The sequence below is a fragment of the Labrus mixtus genome, chromosome 12 (assembly GCF_963584025.1).
Source record: "Labrus mixtus chromosome 12, fLabMix1.1, whole genome shotgun sequence".
In the NCBI taxonomy this organism is placed as follows: domain Eukaryota; kingdom Metazoa; phylum Chordata; class Actinopteri; order Labriformes; family Labridae; genus Labrus; species Labrus mixtus.
The window spans coordinates 11,155,134-11,175,204 of NC_083623.1; the positions used below are offsets into that span (position 1 = coordinate 11,155,134).

At 39.9% G+C, this 20,071-nt stretch overlaps 2 protein-coding genes across 2 annotated transcripts; both read right to left on the reverse strand.

Moving 5' to 3' along the window:
- Positions 1–638: 638 nt before the first annotated feature.
- Positions 639–8,385, reverse strand: drc1 (dynein regulatory complex subunit 1 homolog (Chlamydomonas)). The gene is made up of 16 exons (XM_061051954.1): positions 8,242–8,385; positions 7,933–8,005; positions 6,880–7,007; positions 6,530–6,713; positions 6,303–6,440; positions 5,394–5,480; positions 5,142–5,264; positions 4,784–4,911; positions 3,455–3,589; positions 2,763–3,171; positions 2,298–2,387; positions 2,134–2,217; positions 1,910–2,055; positions 1,645–1,770; positions 1,456–1,558; positions 639–936 (listed from the first exon to the last, which is right to left on the reverse strand). Exons 1-16 carry the CDS (start codon positions 8,304–8,306, stop codon positions 904–906), a joined length of 2,052 nt encoding a protein of 683 aa, XP_060907937.1. The 5' UTR covers positions 8,307–8,385; the 3' UTR covers positions 639–903.
- A 5,984-nt stretch (positions 8,386–14,369) lies between these two features.
- On the reverse strand, positions 14,370–19,708 carry ostm1 (osteoclastogenesis associated transmembrane protein 1). The gene is made up of 6 exons (XM_061051957.1): positions 19,314–19,708; positions 18,470–18,584; positions 17,713–17,810; positions 17,513–17,623; positions 17,100–17,265; positions 14,370–15,703 (listed from the first exon to the last, which is right to left on the reverse strand). Exons 1-6 carry the CDS (start codon positions 19,650–19,652, stop codon positions 15,657–15,659), a joined length of 876 nt encoding a protein of 291 aa, XP_060907940.1. The 5' UTR covers positions 19,653–19,708; the 3' UTR covers positions 14,370–15,656.
- Between the last annotated feature and the right edge of the window lie 363 nt (positions 19,709–20,071).

The following is a 20,071-nucleotide window of genomic DNA, read 5'->3' on the forward strand; positions in this document are numbered from 1 at the left end:
AAGGGTTCCCTGCCCACAGTTCAGTATCTTTAGTTTGTAAATGACTGACTAGGTGAGCAACAAGCATGAGAACACATTGGATCATTAAGAAGCTAGCTTAAGATTTAGCTTCTTTTGGCGCTTGCTTATCCAATTCATGAGAAACGGTCCTAGGTGGCCTCAAGGGGGCAGTACTGAGCAAACGCAGACTTGAAAGTGTTGTAGTTGGTGGAGACAGAAAAAAGAGATTTAATAATTGACAATAATCTGAAGTCCAACGTCCAATCATATAACGCAAGTGTTGCTCTAAATGCTGGATGTTGCCACTGTTTGCTATTGAAGTTTGCTTTATTATTTTTACAGGTGATATGTAATTATAGTGTTCACACACTGCCCCCTGGTGGTCTTTTTTTTACTTCCACTGTCAGGGATTGAGAAGGTGAAATGAGAGTTGTGAGTCTTCTTTCACCAGATGTGGTACATCTTCAGTACTCTTTGCAATATTACAACAGCTGTCTTACTCTGAATCTCTCTGTCCAGTCGCCCCAGCGGCAGCATGTCGTGGCTGCTGAGCCCAGCGAGGACACTGTGTATCCTGGCCTGGAGGAACTACAGGCTCCACTGCGTGCTGCTGCTGGCTGCTGTGCTGGGCCTGCTCTTCGTTGCTCTGCTCTTCTTCTCTCTGCCGTCAGAGCTCAGCCACAAGCTCTTCCACACTGCGGGATAAAACCACTGTATGACTCTGTGCTAGTGTGTTTACATTGTACCCTATATCACCATATGTACTGGGGATGTTATTCACTGCTCTACCGATTTCTTTCTAAATAAAGACTGAAAGTACAACATGATGCAGTAGAAGCTTTATTTATTTACTGAGTTCCAGTCCTTTGAGTAGTGTCCCAGTTCTGCTTATTCCATGTTAGTTTAGGGTAAGGGCATCTCCAGCTCTGTGTTGACCTATCAGAGAGACAGAGTTATGAGACGCTATACCAAAGAGGCACAATCATTTGTTTGGTTTTGTAGATGCATGGCTGTCTTTAAATTCGTATGTGAATTCAAACATGCATAAAACAGTAAAAAAGAGAGATTCAGAGCCCAACACCTCCAGTTTAAGTCTTCAAAATTGCTTATGTTTCACAAAACACTAAGATATGCTATTTGTAACTGTAATGAAGGGAGAAAAGCAAAAGGTCTCTTTTAAGAAGCTGGGTCAAGAAAGTAGGTCATTTTAGATGAAATATTTCAATTATTACTTATATGTCACTTATTGATGTGACTTTTCTGGTGGTTTCCTAATCAACTTATATGAGTAGAAATATACTAATACTATTACTTCATGCACAATACTTCTTAGTATTTGGTTATCTTATTTTGTTCAGTGGAGGTCCTCAACCTGTACCATTACTAAATATCTGGAGAACAGCTTTACAAACACTATAGAACTATTAAACGCAAATAAAAAACAAACTCCCTTACTATAGACTGTAGAGACTGTTGCAGCAGCATCCGCAGCTCTGCGTTCTGCTGCTCCAGACTCTGAGTCTCTGGAATGAGCTCAGAGATCTCCGTCAGGACCACACTGGGAACGCCGGAAGAAGAAAATACTTATTTGATTGCAGAGGGATGTTTGCTTTGCATGTGTGTGTGTTTGTTGCTGTTACTCACTGGTACTGATTCAGTTCTCCCTCTGCAGCTTCCCAGAGGTCCACTTTGTCCTCAGAGATGATGTTGCCCACGCTCTCCCAGTAGGCTTCAAGCTCTGAAGGATCCCGGGCTGCTACATGCTGAGAACTGAGATGTTGGCGGGCTGAACTCTCCCTTAGAAGAGAAGCAGGCACACAGCAGAAAATATTCATCGATAAAGACCGCCTTAGCTTCAAATTAATCATATTAACAAATGTCTTTTTTCAGGATATAACTGTGGTCTTACCTGGATCTCACATGCTGTGCGAGGAAGCTCTTCAGCGCAGGCAAAACATGGTTTGGATCAATGAGCTCAGAGGTCACATGCCTCCTACAGCTGGTCCCCATTTCTTCATCCTTGTTAATGGACTCATGCGACTCTTTACAAACATCCTGTAGGCAAATAAAAAACTAGTAGAAATGCAGAAATAATGATTGCATATTGCAAGTCTTATCTGTGTCCCTCCTTACCTCAGTCTGCTCTGCCTGCTGAGGTTTGTACTTCAATAAGAAATGAGCCAGTCTGTGAACTTCTTCCACCTCAATGCCAAAAGCCTGGAAGAGAAAACAATGTTTCTTTATTCAGGATGGGCTCATTACTGTCCAACAACATGCTGTCCCAAACACTGACTCACTGAGAGGAGGGAGCCCAGCTTCACTACGGTCTGTTCTTCCTTCTCCAGAGGATCCAGCAGGTTCAGGAGTTTGTCCTCCAACAGGAAACCCTGTGACAGGTGGAAGGGAAACATTTGGTTGGAGTAACCTTATTATAACATTATAATTAGCTCTCTTACCGTGAGTTAGCTGAGAAGAAGATTCATACAACTCCTATGTCTGTATGCTAGTCTGCTGGCTCTATCCAAAAGTAACAAAAACCTTCAATCAGCATCCCTAAGCCTCACTTATTTCTAACATCAACGTTTTTCTTATCTTATGTTTAGTTAAAGGATTATATGTCAGAATATTTCTTTCCTATGGGCAGTGGCTGCACTACTGTGGCTTGTGATTGTGATCCAAAAATGGTGACACATTGTGTTTTCCTCTGTGCAAACTTCTACTTGATAAAGTGTTGCTCTACCAAACAAATCTTTATTTCTCACCGCCTCATCGCACAGCAGCTCCATCACTTTTTTTAGAGTTTCATTCGTCCCCTCCTCCTCGTCTTCAGCACTCTCACTCTGCATTGCTTTTGCTTCCTTGTAAGCGTTGACGTTTATGATATCGGTATCAGTCTCTAAAGTAGGCCCGACTGAGGCGTCCATCGTCCTCTGACCACCCTGTGAAGTGTCTATGTTGGAGACAGCTTGGTGGGTGGGGCTCTGGGCCTGTTTTTGGGTGGGATCGGTTTGCTCCATGAACGGCAAATTAGGTCGCACCCAAGCTATGCCGAGGGGCTGCTCGCAGATCAGCGAGTCTATAATTAAAACTTTATCAACTAGTTGCTTCACCTCTTCTTCAATCATCAGCCACATCTGCTCAAATTTTCTAACATTGGCGCCTGCAAAGTGCCTGCAGAGAAGGGACAATTCATGTATCAGAAATAAGAAATCACACATTAACACAAGGTTCATTAAAACCTGTCAGTCTTTTATTGTTGTGCTTGTTCGGTACAGCTTTTTGTGTATTTGTTGTTGATATTCATGTATTTTAAAGGCCCATCTAGGGATGGGCAATTGCAAATTAGTTTAAGCTATAAATGCTGTAGCCTGTGGCAACGGTTTACATCCTCCATACTTGTCCCTATACAAATAAACATGAAATAAATAAATAAATAAAATTGATAATGACTCACTTAATTTTCTTCTGTGCTTGTTCGTATTGCTGGATGTTGCGTTTGTAGTGTTCGGGCAATTGCCGGCTCCTCGCTGCAAACTGTTCCTCCTGGCTGCTAAACTGAGCCTTGAGATTTTTCATCTCAGTTTTCAGACTGAAACACAAAACCATCCCTGATTAACACAGAGTGGATGAATTATAATGCAGAGTAGGTTCGGCTGTTTAAACCTGGTATTATGGATGTGACCTGAGAGATCCAATCACACGTAGATGGCTTTAAGTACAGCTGTTCACATCTTGCCAGCTCATGTGTCTTTAAATGGGTCTTCAGTGGCCACTTGTGATCATATGTCACTTTCCCACTTTATGTGTAAATAAACATGGCGCCTCATTCACTTCTATAAGCCTTTAATCAAACGATTAATAAAATGTGATGAAGACACACTGCAGAGGAAGCCAGAGAGCTGGGCTCATTTGCCAAAGCACCAAAGAGGGTGTGGCTGATCTCTGACTGAAGTGATGAAGTGATATAAAACTTAAAGGGGGGGTTGGTAATTTTCTCCTGATACACATTTTAAGATTTTGGTTGAAATTGTCTTTAGCTCCTGACAGACATTAATAACTCGTGCTCTGCAAAAAGGAACAAAGAAAATCCGTCATCTGTAGCAGTTGTAAGCATGTAAAAACTTTGACCAATGTCTGCCACGAGGTACCAAACTGATTAACCAATCACGCATCCCTATCTCCCTGCTCGTCCTTTACCCCATGCATGCACGAGCCTACACTCAAAGCATGAGCTGAGGTCCGCTTCTGGACCAATGGCGCTTGTGCGTGTAAGTGAGGGGCGTGGCTTTTGATGGCGCACAGAGGGGAGGGGGTGGGTGCAGACAGATCACTGAGGGAATGCTACTTTCAAAATCATGCTAGATTTTGAAAGTTACCAACCCTGCCTTTAAGTCTGATGTTCTTCTACTGTTCTATGATTTATCAGTTAGTGCTGAACTCCACTGCAGGCTGGAGACTCTTTACAGTGAAAAAAAGACAAAAGATCTGCGTGACTAACACACTGATCCAGGTTATAAAACTAATGTATCCTCACACTCCAACAGACATCATTTTTGGTGCAAAAGTGGTCAGTTACTACAGGTGATTGTTGTTGTGAATATGAGGAGAGGAGTTCCCTTAATGGAGCCAAGGACAGACACATAAACACTCAGCCATAGTCATTTGGACAAATGCCTCCCAGACCACCATTAGGGCTGTCCTTTAGTGATCTGATCCCCCAGGAGGCCTGCTAATACCAGGGGCAAACAGGTCCTGTGTGTCTTTGTGAAGAAATCTGCACTACCTGACGGTCTTGCTCTTCATCTGTGTCAGGTTGAACCTGTGTAAAAGCACATCATTCTTCTGCTTTTCCTGCTCTCGACGTGCGATCCCGCTGGTGGTGTCAAAATGTATACACTTTCTCTCCAGAACCTGCAGAGGCAAGAAGAGGACCTCTCAAAAACTGGGCTTTGATTGGTGAAATAGTGAATGATCGTTACTTTCGTCCTTGGAAATCACAATCTGAACAATATCCCATGCTTTTCCAACGTAGTCCATCAAAAGCTGGTTTCATCAGGAGAGGTGTTTAATGTAATAGACACAGTAACACAAGCAAATGACTAGATACAAATATGGTGCTAGACATTAATATTTGTGCTTACTTGAAACGTTTCACTGTGTTCTAACTGGAAGGTGTTAATCTTGTCAGAAGTCTTCAACATCACATCGTGCATTTTCACTTGATGCTCCTCCACTTCCTTCTGCATCTGCACCTGCCTCTCCAGCTAAACAAAGTGTACAGCAGAGTAGATGTCATTACATACAGAGTTGATATGCACAATATGATTAATCACAAAGTAGGACTGAGGAGTTTTTGAGACAGTGTGTTGTTTTATACTTTCAGTAGGGCTGACCTCTTTGTCCAAAAGTTTCTTCATGGATTGTTCCCATTCCCTCTTGTCTTTCATGAGTAAGACTTCGCTCTCCTGCTGATAAACTTCCTACGAACAACACAAGTGAAACCATTTGTGAACAAGACAACTGTGACAAGACAAACAGAGTACATTCATGCTTTTAGCTCTGGGAGGCTAAACTTTGGATCATCAGTACAATGAGCTATCTTTAGCATGCTAACAAACTCACAATGTTAATGCTAACAAATTTTCATTTTTTTAAAGCTTTTTTTGGCACAGGATCGGCCGGCTTTGTGTCATTTCTATTTTCGGGCCAGTTAACGACTACTTACATTGAAGGTGCTGCACCAGCTGACATTAAACAAATGTAGGCAGAAGTTACAACTTCAATCTTACATCTAATTTGTTGCAGATGTAAAGTCCTCCCTACTGCTGTCGTGGTGTATCGTTTTAAAAGGTGGAATAACTTGGAGCAGTGAGGTGGAGCTGAGGTTAGATTGGCTTAAAGGCATTGACAGTGAGTTCTCCCATTAGATTACATCCCTTCGAAATGTAGGATGACTTTGTTTTTATAATGCTGTTTCTGTTTTCCGTAGTTGACCATTTTACTACTTGATGTATCAGTTGTTAATCTGCACTAGCAGATTAAGGCGTTATTCAACAAAGACTGCATTAAGAAAAAATATTTTTTACTGATTTGACACATGAAGTTAAAAGGTAATTTCTACAACAATATTTTGGTTCGTTTGGACTTTACGCTCTAATTTGAACCTTACGACTCTTTGGTGCAACCAAACAATGACACAACTTGGGTTACAAACTAACTAGTTTCAAATTTGGGTTTAGACTGGGCTGTGTATCCAAAGTTAACACAGGACTAGCTGGTGCAACAGGCCACTAGTCTCTTACCTCCAACTGGGCCAGCTCCTCCCTGTAGGCCTTTGTCAGTGTTTTGATCTGTTCCTCCATCCTCTCCATCATTAGGTCCAGCTCCTCTGCATGCTTCCTCAAGTCCTTAACAAAGCGATCATCTCCAACCCTCAGCTCCTGTTCAGATTTCAGAAGACAAGGGATAACATCACAAATAATAATCATGACAATAATGGACAGATGGACATACGGACGGATGGATGTACCTGTTGCTGCTTGTTATTGAGTTTCTTCTTGTCCTCTATGAGAGCAGAACATAATTGCTGCTGGTTGTTCAGCGCTTCCTGCAGCTCCTGAGGGGTCCCCTTCTGAATTGCTAACAGCCACCCTTTGGTGATCTCCTCAAAATGTTCCTCGCTGGATTTGACATCATTCTCCAGCCGCTCCAATCTGAGCCCAGAAAAACAAAATACTTTGGTAAACACAAGACAATAAAACAAATGGGCAAATATAGTGTATAAAGTCAATTTAGCAACTAGGTAGACAAACTATGTGGTATTGGGTTCTGGTGTAGGACAGAAGTGAGGAATTGGTGAAGGACAAAAAAAAGTGGAACCTTAATCTGCAAGCTTTCTCCTGCGCCGTCCTTCGCATTGACTCTTTGGCATCTGCTGCAGTTTGGATGTTTGTCACCAAGGCCGGCAAATCTCTCTGAAGGTTGAGTATCCTCTGAGGAGTAACTATCTGATATAAAGGAGGACAGTTCTTATACAGGTTGTGGCACTTCTGTTTGTATAAGATATACCTTCTTAAGTGCATGCTAGTGAACACATTTCAAACAAGTAAAATTGCAGCTCACAATAACAACAATAATGTACTACAGCTGTATGCTACTTTTGGCTGATTCATCACATTTCCTCCTATATTTAGCCCAATTTTGGTGAATATTGAAAGGATGGAGCTAATTTCATGATAATTTGTGTATTTCTTCAAAAGTTTGAGTAAAGACATCTGAAGTATTATAGCTAATATCAGCTACATGTTTTGGAGTTCACCAGAGAATTTTCCAAGGAAATGAAAAAGTCAAAGTTGTAAAATATATGTTTTCTTCAAGTATTTCCAGTATTTTAAATGGTCAAAAACTGTGATGTGTATGCTTACAACTGTAATCATAATTAGTAATAGATTACTTTTGTATTGTTTTTTTTATGGTGGTGGTGGTGGTGGTGCTTTGTTGGGAGCATGGATATTTGCTTTCTTCATGTCAAACACTGAAAGTCTTAACTGACTTTATACAGTTAAAGGCTTCTTGACATTTTTGGAGGTGTGGGTGTTTGATTCTATTGTTTCAGTAATGTCTGTTATATTTTGATCATGCCGTGGTCTTTTGCTTTGTTTTGTTACTATTGTGTTTTGCTTGTGCTCCATACCATGTAATATGGTCATGAGCTGTATAAAAACATGAAATGAAATGAACACATTTTCCTTACCCCTTTAAAGTCAAATAACTGAAATTGAAATTATAACTTGTGATGAATAGAAAAAAGCAGATGAAATCACCCCAGAAACCAATTACATTACAAACAGCTTGATTAACTAATGAATAATGAACACGCCGGTACATTAATCAATGAAATGATAAATGAAATAGATACAGACTCTTACAAACCTCTTCACTCTCCTCCACCTGCTCCTCTTGAGGCTGGCTCCTGCAGGACTTCTCCTTTAACTTCTCAGAGGCCCTAACGACAGACAGTGTGCTCATTTTAAAGGTTGTATTTGAAAGAAAAAAAATTATGAATTACAATGAAACATGGTTAAAATTGCAGGGTATGAATTGAATAAACCCATTGCTATTTGTACAGTATATTAGCCTTTTAAATTGAAGCAAAAGCACATGAGAGGAAGTAGCCTGTAGCCTAATGTTAACTAACAGTAGAGGCGAATCAGTGACTTTAAGATAACGATAGCAAGTTACCCGCTCGTATCCTGTTGGTTTTCGGGTTCACTCGCCTCCTCTTGATCCTTGTCAGCTTCCTCCATATCAAGATTAGGTTGTGTAAAAGTGTTGCGGTATTGTAAAGTAGAAGATAAACAGTAGCAGGTCTGTGTCGCCGCGGTCCGTTTGTTAAACGTTGCTATGACGACAGCAGAGTGCCTTTGAGGAGCTTAAAACCTCAGAGTCATATAATCTTTATATAGGCCTAAACAACAACAAAAAAGACGAATAGGCCTTTATTATTAAGTGGTTTGCTATCAGCCTTTTTTGTTCGAGTAGGCCTATTTTATACAGCATTCTAATACTGAGCGTCTGGATCATTGATTTATCATACATAGCCTTGTGCTGCCATCTAGTGGACGAATCTTGTCTCCAAACAAATGAACGGTTATGAGTTTGTCTTACTTTCTCCAAAACAACACCATTTTAATGGCAGGATTTGCTTATTTCTTGATTAGTGTTTTAAAAGCGAGGTATTTGAATGCCATTACCTTTTTTTTTTAAGGGGAGTAGGGCCTATACTGTCTGCAACTTTGTAACTTATCCCACACATATATACTAAACACTGATAGACAAAAGAAGCACTCATAGTGCTAACACACAGGTTAAGAATATTGTCAAAACAAACCTTGTAATAATAGAATATAGGCCTATTTGCAGGCAATTAAAACTTTATAAGAATACAAGTATAATTGCTATTTTCATACAGTAAATATGTCTACACCTAGGAATATTCACCTATGAGCTAAAGCAAAATGACATGTTTATGTATAGCTTTAATGTTATGTTCAGGAGCTGACTTAAGGTGGCACTATAGTGTTGTGATCAAAGTCCTACTCAGGTATCACAAACTAATCCCCTTGAAATGTTTTGCTTTTGACAAGAGGCAGTTGTGAAATGAATGCAGATTTGTGAGCCATGCATCTCTTTCTCATAGGTGCTGTCTAAGACAATAAACTACTCCCAAACCTAGAAATTTAATTCAAGCACATCCCCTCCTCATAAATGATAAATGTCTTCTCAAGCTGATGGCAAGATGGGCACCCTCAGTTGCCCACAAAGACGAACCAACACATGGGTCAGATGTTTCTGCCCTTAGAAGTGCCCCCCTAAGACCTTTCCCGTTCTGCTTCTTGGCAGCACTCGCCCTCATCCTCTCCCCCCTGTGGGCACCTCACCGCTCTTTTGGCCTCAAGTGCCCTAGCTTGCGGCTGATCCACAATGGATGTAAGTCAGCCAGCAAAGGTTTCTGACATCTGATCCAGCATCTGTGATGTCACCAACAGCTGACTTGTCATAAGACCTTTTGTGAAAGAGGGGGTAAGTAAAGCAATGAATTAGGGAGAGGCCTTATTTTTCAACAGACCCTTAGCTGGAACTCTGAGTGCTTTTGCATCAAGCTTGCTGAGATTACAAACTGAATGACTGCCATTAGAGTGATTCTATAATCTATCATAATACAATAAGCCAGGGATTGACAGACTTTGACCCCTCTCACAGGTGTATAATAAGCCCCATTCACTCTGCATATGCTCTTTGAGAGTGTGTGTGTTTGCGTGTGTGTGTGTGTGTTTGCGTGTGTGTGTGTGTGCGTGTGTGCGTGTGTGCGTGTGTGTGTGTGTGTGTGTGTGTGTGTGTGCTCAGAGGGGGCATATGTTTACTCCCTCTTCAACAAAGCATCATATTCATCACTCAGGGGTTGAGAGGTGCATAATCTGAGCCTAACTAACTGACAGATTAGAGTGTTGGTGGTGGTGGGAGGTTGCATAACAACTTAAGTCTTGACTAACAGTTTCTTAATAACTAAGGAGACATTCAAAGGATGGACTGTTAAAAAAAAAAGAAAGGAGGACAATTTAGATGACAGCAAAACGTTCAGAGGAATATAGTCTGGAGGAGGTCATGACCTTGTCAAAGAACAAATCAGTCATTTAACAAGAATTAAATTGAATAAACGTAAAACTGAAGGCTGGAAAAAGAAACAACATGAACAGCATCCTCTTACTCTTCCATCAAATGTGAAAAACTCCAACCTTGTCTCAAGGTAACTCGTGAAAAAGTATGTTTTTGTCATCTGCAGGAGCAACTACCGCAAACAGGATTACATGTTACCTCTAAACCTTTAAATATTGCTAAGAGGGAGTGAGGGACACTGAAAAAACACGGATGCAAAGAGACAAAGACGCTTTTATTGGAGGGGAAAATACAAATCTCACATGTTGGCACGATGATTGTTGCAGAAACTAAATTGATCTCAGGGTCTGTGAATTGGAGGCCACTTCATTGCCTCTGATAGGCTTAATTTATGATGAGAGGAAACAACTGTGTGGACATCAACATCCCTCAGTCCAGCGTTAGTCGGTATACTCAAACATTCCAGCTCTAAGACCCCCTCAGCTTTTAAAAAAAAAAAAAAAAGTCAACTAACCCGTTCGCACATTATGACAGCTTAGCGCGAACGAGAAAGGGGAAATGTTTGCACACAGGATTTGATATGAATGACAGAAGTTTGATGTCCATGAGTTTGCAGAGACTTTTCTTGATTTTGGTTAAAGAAATCTGCACAGAATATCAATATTTCATCCAGAAACCGTCTTTTTAGAGGGTTTAAGATTATTACTTTTTCACTCTTTAAAGAAAAAAAATGCATTTATTAAAATTTTGAATAAAATGTTATCATTTATTTTTTCCTTAGAGTAAATGCTGGTCGGTAAAGTAAAGTCCCTGAGCTTTGCTGATGTTTCCATTTAATTGGATTATTGCATTCAGGTATTTGGTTTAACAATTAAGCTATGCAGAACGCTACTGCTAGAGTGTGCAAATTAAACTTGTGGTTTGGTCCATTTTGACTGTGTGAGTAAAATGTAAAAAATAAAAGTGGAAGTAATATAGCTTCAAAGTGTTTCTCAAAGTTACTGTGAAAAAAGGAAAATTGTATTGAACAACATTAACTGCATAATGGTGTGATGTAGAACTTATAAAAATTGAAGAACTAGGTTTTGCACTATTTCAAAATATGAAAAGTGAGGTTGCAATAAAAAAATCAAACGTAATATTGACACATAAAGCCTTCTACACACAGAGGAAAACACATCTTTACTAAAAATGTGTAAACGTTTTATTTAAAATAAATAATAGAGAAAACTGACTAGAAGCTGGATAATTCCAGTACTCAGGGCAGGCTAAATGGGGTTGAAGGCTAATGTCATTATGTGTTTTGTCATTTCTGTTTTTGGTGCAAAGTCTGCTCACAATATCTGAGATTTTCATTGTTTTTAACACAAACCTCAGCACATTTTTTTCCCTCTTAATCCAGCAGAGAAGTGGAGCAGGCAGCGGTGTTCAGGAAAGGAGTCGCTTTACAAAATCATATTAATTTCTTCCACCTAAACTGACACACTCACAGCAGAATTATGCCCCAAGTCATTTTATACTGTCAAAGCTCTTTGTGAGTGGATTAGGTGTACAATAATTATACATGGCATTAGGCCGTGATTACTGCTGGATTTTTTTTTTTTTGCTGCACTGTACTCAGGTCAGTGAGATGGTGCAAATAGAAATACTGTTACCTCCACAAAACAATGTATTTCACGTTGTGGCTAATACAGTGTACAACCTGTAATATGAAAGAAAAATAAAAAATAGTTTTTCTCTTATACAGAGTGAAAAATAGACTAAAAACAGAGCTTTATTTCATTAAAGCAGCCTCTGTCTATAAAGGAGAATATTTGGGGACCAAAGACAAGGACACTAAGATATATATATATATTTTTATATATTAACAGTACAGGACAGGAGTACAGGACTCACACTGACACAAACTCCATCTTCTAAACTGTATCACTTTTAATGCAAAATATGCAGATGTTATAGTGACAGTTACTATAAAAGGAAAGCATTGATTTAAATGTGGAGAGTTGTTTTAAAAGTTATTGCATGCACATACACATGTGACAGCTAAATTTCTGTTCCTGAAATGTAAAACATTTTTCAAGCAACAAAAAATAATAATGCTACTTTGTTGCAAGAGATGATGCATCCTTAATGACACATGATGTGTAGTACATCAAGCCTATAGCACTATACTCTCTCATAGTTCTGAGGTACTTAGACACTTGATGCATACGTATGACATCTACTCCACTTTTTCTCTCCAGCATTTTGTTAACACTTTATTACCTTTTCTGTATTTACAATTTAAATGCATCAATTTTCATCAACCAATCAGTGCCCCTTCCAAAACTTGCCCAGCAGTAGCCTATGTAAAGTGCTTAAATATCTCATCCAAGTTTTAAGACCCACACAAAAATACTCTGCTATGGCCATTTTTTAATCTGATGCAGTTTGTGTCAAAATGTACATTATTACTATCCTACTCTGTTTCAAGTTTCTACTCCACACATGTTGCTTTGTGCCTGAGGCGCTGGCTTAATAACTAGGTGCAATGACATAAAAAAAGCTCTCTTCAGCGTTTCTGCACCATGCAATTTATGAAAAGATGTATTTCTCAATTCAGTCATCTTTGTATTAACTAAATGTTCTGCAAATTGAAGCTCACACATTCAAGTAGAGTGACATGCCGAAAGAGCACCACTTAAATTATTAGAAATCTGCAACATTTTTATTAACAGTAATCCCGTAAAATTACAAATTAAGGAATGGAACAAACACTAAATGGAGACAACTTTGAAAAGCTTTAAGGCAGTGGTATGTCACTTTAGTGAAATTGTGAATGAATATGCACTTGCTACCAGATTTAGACATTGCTAGTATAGGTATAATACGTATAAAATCGAACTATTAGTTTCAGCCCTGCCTAAAAGTCAGAGGATCAGGAGGAACTGCAGCTTTTCCATCAGTTCTCTCGTTCACGTGGCGGCCTCAGGTCCACTTGGCCTGGAGGTTTTTCTCTGACTTTCAGCCCCGCTTAAGGACCCGGTGTGCCTCAGGAAAGCAACGAGGCTTAACGGGAATCAAAGCTGTCATTCTTGAGCGCACGAGCGCGGATGACAAAGGGCCGTGTTTTTAGTTTTCAGCGGCTCTGCTGCTGGCCGCAGCAACCGGATCATATGACCCGGCATTTCCGTAATGCTCTTTGAGCCGCTGATGGCCAGCAGTGGCTGCGCTCCACAAGACCAAAAAGCCAAAGGAGTTTAACGGATGTGTTGCTGCGATTATTCGGCCAAGTATCTTTATCCCACATTTAGATTAGCTGCTAATGACGGAGGGAAAAACCTTGTTGCGAGATCAACACAAGGCCACGTAACCTGGGAACAAGGGCCCCTCCTGTTTGAAGAAACAGATTTAAAACATGGACTCATTAGGCACAACTGCAGTCACCACTGTGCTGTTGGAGACAACACCTATCTATTTATAAAGATTTATAAGAGCTATTTTTATTCTCTTATTTTTATGACAGTTGTACGTGTAGCTACATATCTTTTCATTATGAATTTTATTTTTGCTGATTTCACTGCACAATGTGCAACAGCAAAAAAATGCTTTCTTTTCTAATCTATTTTAAAGTTGTATAAACTGACCCCCTGACTGTTTTGGGAGTTTCATCCCTACAATTGCATTATACAAAAGTTATACATTTTGAGTTGTTCGACAAGGTGGCAAGATATAATATGGAAGCCCAATACACAGTAATATGACAAACATGCACACATTGCATTTAGCCCAGAAGATCATTCCAGATCCCTTAAAACTCTGTGAAAATAACATTTTTTAACTTCAGAGTGTGGACAAAAAGATGCAACACATTCTTTGTCCAGCATTTGGCTGGTTGATAAGCTGTGATCACAAGGTTTGAAATACACCCTTAATGGGCAGTCAGTGTCCTGTATAAGCCTCCCACATGATGCTTTTCTAATTTTTATCCGATTTTTATATTCATTATTTTGACAAATGATGTGTTGTTGTTGTGCATGGTTTTTAATGCTTTATAAGCAAAGCAGCTTCACTTTGATAAATAAAGGCAAATAAACAGCATTGCAATCTGAAACAAGTGATATAGAGTTATATATTAATAATGCTCAATGTAACTATTAGAGGCAATAGAAGTAGAGTCATTGAATTAAATAACAGCACACACAGCTGCAGGGTGTTTCTGACATACACAGGTTTATTTATGAAGAAGAATTAGTCTTGAAACAACTTTACAGCGAATGCTTTAGTTAAAGGGTTATTCTTCATCAATTCATTACTCATGAAAGAGGAGAATTCAACATCATGAGAAGTCGCAAACCCTTAACAAATTAAGTTAAACAGCAGTGGGAAACGACAACAAAGCACATTAGAAGCTTAATGCAACAGCAGAAAAACAACTGGAAAACCGGTAACATCACAGTGTGGTGATTTGGAGTGCTCTTAAAGTATGTGTGTTATGTCTTTATATGCCCCATCCCCCTCCCAACAAATGTGCACCCCCCCCTCCCCCCCTCCTTTCTTACAGCAGATACATGTCACCACTAATGGACATCAAGTGCTTCTTTTTTGCAGCTCTTTTCGGGACATTGGTACATTAGAGACAGAAAAAAACATTACTCAACCCATATAGAGTACACACACACACACACACACACACACACACACACACACACACACACACACACACACACACACACACACACACACACACACACACACACACACACACACACACACACACACACACACACACACACACACACACACACACACACACACACACACACACACACACACACACACACACACACACACACACACACACACACACACACACAAGCACACAAGCACACAAGCACACACACCACACACACCACACACACCACACACACACACGCACGCACGCACGCACGTCTCAGACAGCAGGATTCAGATTGCTAATGAGTCGAAAGGCAGGAGAGGTTGAGATCTGTGTGAGGATTTAGGAGTGTACCATGTAGCTACGTGAGCAAACATCTGGTTCACACTCTTAAAAAAATCGATATACACTTCTGGTCCCGCTGTGTGGAGATCCAAATGTCATTAAATAAAGCCGATAATAAACTGTGAAGTAGAGGATTCAAACATTCACTGTGAATAATTTATTATTTTCATATGTTAATTACTGCTAAAATTCTCTGAAAATCAGTGTTCCAGCATAATTCATTGTATTATGGAAGATGGTTTGAAGGAAATGAAATCAAAAGTTGTAATGCCAGGAGTCTTTTACTTTCGTTTTCATTTATCTAGATCCTCAAAATCCTCTGAATACTAATTGGTAAAGTGCAATACTGTTGAGTCCTCAACATTCATTGAAGTCATTCAAACCTCAGGCACAAGACGGTGAAGTCATTCTTCTCCAGGGTTGAAACTTTGAAATGACGACGGCCGACCTCCATTCATAGTCATCATCCGTCTCTTCTTCAGTTCTGTTTGTCCTGAATGTTCATATTTGCGTATTTGTTCGTATCTGCAAAGACAGAATTTACATTATTCTACATGTCAGACATACAAGTTTAATTCAACAAAGTCTCTTTGTCCAAACCCGTTTTGACTCTACCAACACTGCCTGCTCAGTCTGCAAAGTGTTCATATACATTTTGTAATCTGACCCTTATTCTAACTCTGACCCAAGATGCTTGTTTCCATGGTAAGAATGTAGGAAATAATTGTTGAATACTAGAGTAACTTGTTGCAAATCCAAAGCACTGAGATCATGAGGTTGGGACTTGGGAGTCATTTTCCTTCACAGAACGCTTTCCTGACCCTGACGCATAAGTTATCAGAAATACTGACTTCTACATCAGGTAGCAGCAGCGGCTCAGTTCTGCTGCAGGTCAGGGATTTAATACTCCTGGAAGTGTTCCGAATTGTTTCACTCGAAACAGAATTTCCAAGTAAAGTGTCCTTGTAAGACAACCATGTCCTTCACAGTGAATGGAGCAGTGTGATATTAAAAACATGTGTCAGTCAGCCACCTGTGAGAAAAGTATTCATTTACACAATGAAAGTAATAGCACATTTAGAACTAGAGCATTCTTTGAAGTCTGCCATTTAGTTTGATCATAGGTACAATTCAAATGTAGCTTTCTGGCTGACCAAAAGCCTTGGTTAATAGTTTTATTGTTCTTTTTTTGAACGTTTTTGAAAATGTTAATCTTTATTTAACTAGTAAAGTATTAAAACTGGAAAGTCATATCAACTTTTTCCGATCATGCATTATAATTAAAAAAGATTTAATGTTATATTTTTTGGGCCATTTTCACCTTTATTGGATTGGACAGCTGAAGAAAGACAGGAAATGTTAGGTGGAGAGAGCAGGGGGCGGACATGCAGCAAAAGGCGCAAAAGGCTGAGGCCTGATTCGAACCCGTGGCCGCTGCAACAAGGACTATAGCCTCTGTATATGGGGCGCTAAACATAACCACTAGGCTATCTGGTGCCCCTTCAATAAGTGTTTTCTTATAAATCCCTCTTAAATTAAATTAGAATCAGGTCCCACAAATCTTGTAGAAAGAGTAGTTGTTGGTATGAGTGTTTCTTACACATGCCTAATTTGTCCCCGACCATCAGAAGCCATTTGCCACACCCACACCCCCAAACCACATCCACACTTTGCCCAATACCTACAAAACCAGTTGTCATACTCCAACACACAGATTTTAAAAATAATCCTCCGACCCTCTCTATGATCCAGAGGTTTTTTTTTTTTATCCCCAACTCCTCTTTAGAGCAACCTTGAACCCCCTCTCCTCCATCCCTAATATCACAGTCAGTCAACCCCCCCCCGTCCCCCTCCACAAAGACTCCCAAACCCCGTCATAAAATCTCTGTGTGACAATGGGCGAATTAAGCTGGTTACTCACGGTGTATGAGCTTGCGTTTCTTTTGTTCCGAGTGAAGGAAGCTGCTCAAGTAGAAGATGATGGGCAGAAAGAGCATGAAGGCAGACACGGCGATGACAGGCACCGTCTCCTTGCGAGGGAACGAACAATTGAAGTTCTTACTCCACAGTCTGCGTGTCACATTCATCTGAAACCAGAGAGATGTGGGTGATCACTTCTCAAACAACTATTAAGCTTTGATATTGTGCTGCTTTAAAGATCAAGACTGACCTTTCAAAATTAATGAATTTCGGTGCTAATTTTAATCAACATTCAATTATATCTTGTCACCGCCCTGAAGATCTTTCTAATGGTCTTGGCTCCAGGGGGGAGCAACTTTCTTTAATCCCACATTGAGGAGGCCTTTCATAAATCTCTGCTACTGACAAACATACCGCGTCCTCTAAGTCGATACACAAGGTCTGATTCTTTTCCATGCCGCTGTACAGGTCGTTCAGCTGACTGTACGTGTTCTTACAGCTTTTGCAGAGCTCTGTATGGTTCCCCTGTGAGGAGGAAAAAAAAGAACAGACATCATGTTAGCTTCTCCACACAAACCAATGCAATACAGGCATCATTCTTAATTTATACATACCGGTGAATACTTCTCAAAGCAGGAGAGAGTGTGGTTAAGGATGTCCATGAAGTACAGAGTGTCATTGGTCAGGCTCTCATATCCTTTAGTGATACAAGCTGCAAAAAGGGGGACAAAACAACCATCAGCTGAGGTCTATATATTAAATGAAAGAGGACAATGAATTCAGACACATGACAGTTGTTTCTGATGTTTTCACCTTGTAACATCATTCACTGTTTTTTTTAAAATACATTTAATATTTGAACCTTGTTTAAGAAAATGTGGATAAAGACATACTGGAGCTGCAGCAATAGTATAATAAGATTATAGAATTAGACTTTAGGAAATCACTCATTCTTTTTTTCTGACTGTTAAGAAACTTATAGGCTAATCTATAACTAATCAATAATGGAAATAAGCAGCAGCCCCTGCCCTACTCGTTTTGGCTATCCTAAAATACAAAGAGTTTAACCAATGAAACAAACCTTTGACCTCTGCAACATCCAGTGTCTCCACCGCCCCACTCCAATTAAAGCCTCCCGCGTGCAAAACACTGAACCAAACTAAATGCTGCTTCTACCTGACCCTGATCTCTGGCCTCGCTTGACAAAATGTGCACCAATGTATTTCGTACACAAGTCAGAAGTTCATACGCAGGCGCAAAATCCTTACATTTATTTACACAGATCTAATCCAAAGTAATTCACACGTAAGTGCACTTCACAAACAATCAGTGCTTTACATTGCTGCTGCTGCAAAAAAAAAAACAACTTACATTTACAGTCTGATTTTGTCCAGAGGTCTTCCAAATTGCTGTACAGCACATACACCAGCATTAGGCGATCACTACGCAGAAGGCTGTCCCTGCAGGTCTCATTACCAGGACCCATCTGAGGACACAGGCACATTTAATCATTTTTATTGCAGTACTGTTAGTACGAATTTTCATGAAATTCATTCATCTTTGTGAAATGTATTATTCAAGTCTGTCTACCACCTGTTAACACTCCTACTTTTGGGTGTCTGAAGCTCTAATCTTATATGGGTGAAGCACCTAAGTAGTAGCAGATCTATATATGGATAAGAGCCAACTATATGTTGTCAGCAACTGTTTACTAGACAGAGAGTCTACATATGATACGTATACAAATCAGTGTCATATCATCTTCATTGTTTTATAGTGATGTACCCAAATAGAAAGGAATTTGTGGGTTGCACCTTTTTAACAGAATATAAGCAGCACTGTGAACACTGTTACTTTGTCAGTCAAGTGATTCGTAAGCATGCTTGTTTGATGAACTTGTCTGACCTCGGCCGATTAAATGGTGTTATAATCTTCAGTCTGTTGCATGATTTCTTCATTGGCTTTATACAACAGAAACAACCCCCACCTAACAAGTACACAGTTGTGTTTTTTTTTTTTTTTTTTTTTTAACAAGAGTGACATAGAAACTGAGCATGCTATTAAAAAAGAGTCATGATGAATTCCTGCTTCCTAAAAGAGGGAACATCCCATGACTCATGATCATGAGACAGAAGCGGCCTGGTCTCTTCATGCGGGCAGACTGTAGAAAACGTGAACTCTAATACAGAACAGGGATTTGTTTTCATGCACGTACCTGGTCTGAGATGTTCTCATAGGTCTCTGTGAGGTTGTCGTAGCTGGAGTAGCAGTTCTGACACACTTTGACAGGTCGAGCAGCTGGCACCAGGCAGTTCACATAAACGACGTACCGCTGTCCAAACAGGTGGAGCAGGTCGTTGCAGTAGTCACTTATCTCCAGGTCTTCAGGGAAAGAAGACAGCATGTTCACGGAGAACACGGAGCTCGCAGCGGGCTTAAACACAGGCGAGTTCACCGCAAAAGCACCAGAAGCAGGTGCGTCATCGCTGTACACGACAGCGTAAGTATCCAACATAAATACAACTAAATACAGACACGTTTTGCGAGAAGCCATGGTGGAAACGACAAATAACTCGTGTATTCTTCTTCTTTCAGCCCTAACAACTGATGATTTCCTGGTTGTCGCCAAACAGAATCATGTGACAGCAAACCTGAAATCTCGCGAGAACTCCGTGCTCCAGTGTCAGAGCAGCAACATCTCATTTCAGTTCCTCCATGTGAATTAATCCCGCTTTAAACAACAAAGAGAGTCAATTTTGAAGTATGTGGATAAACTGTTTTGAGGTCTTATTTATACGTGTGTAATTTGTTAATTTGAAAGCACAAATTATATAATAATTAGGCTAATGTTCTTTTTTCCAAGCTTGTAAATAGAAGTTCAAAGAGTTAATAAAATAAGATAAAAGATAAGATAAGATATACTTTATTCATCCCAGCAGGGAAATTTAGGTGTTCCAGCAGCCAGCATACATA

Coding starts and splice junctions, on each gene's coding strand:
- drc1 (XM_061051954.1), bottom strand. CDS start 8,306: ATGGAGGAAGCTGACAAGGATCAAGAGGAGGCGAGTGAACCCGAAAAC. Junction 8,006..8,241: donor AACCAACAGGATACGAGCGG/GTAACTTGCTAT, acceptor GTCTGTCGTTAG/GGCCTCTGAGAAGTTAAAGG. Junction 1,559..1,644: donor GGAGAACTGAATCAGTACCA/GTGAGTAACAGC, acceptor CGGCGTTCCCAG/TGTGGTCCTGACGGAGATCT.
- ostm1 (XM_061051957.1), bottom strand. CDS start 19,652: ATGGCTTCTCGCAAAACGTGTCTGTATTTAGTTGTATTTATGTTGGAT. Junction 17,624..17,712: donor GCTTTGAGAAGTATTCACCG/GTATGTATAAAT, acceptor TCCTCCTCACAG/GGGAACCATACAGAGCTCTG. Junction 17,266..17,512: donor GTATCGACTTAGAGGACGCG/GTATGTTTGTCA, acceptor CTCTGGTTTCAG/ATGAATGTGACACGCAGACT.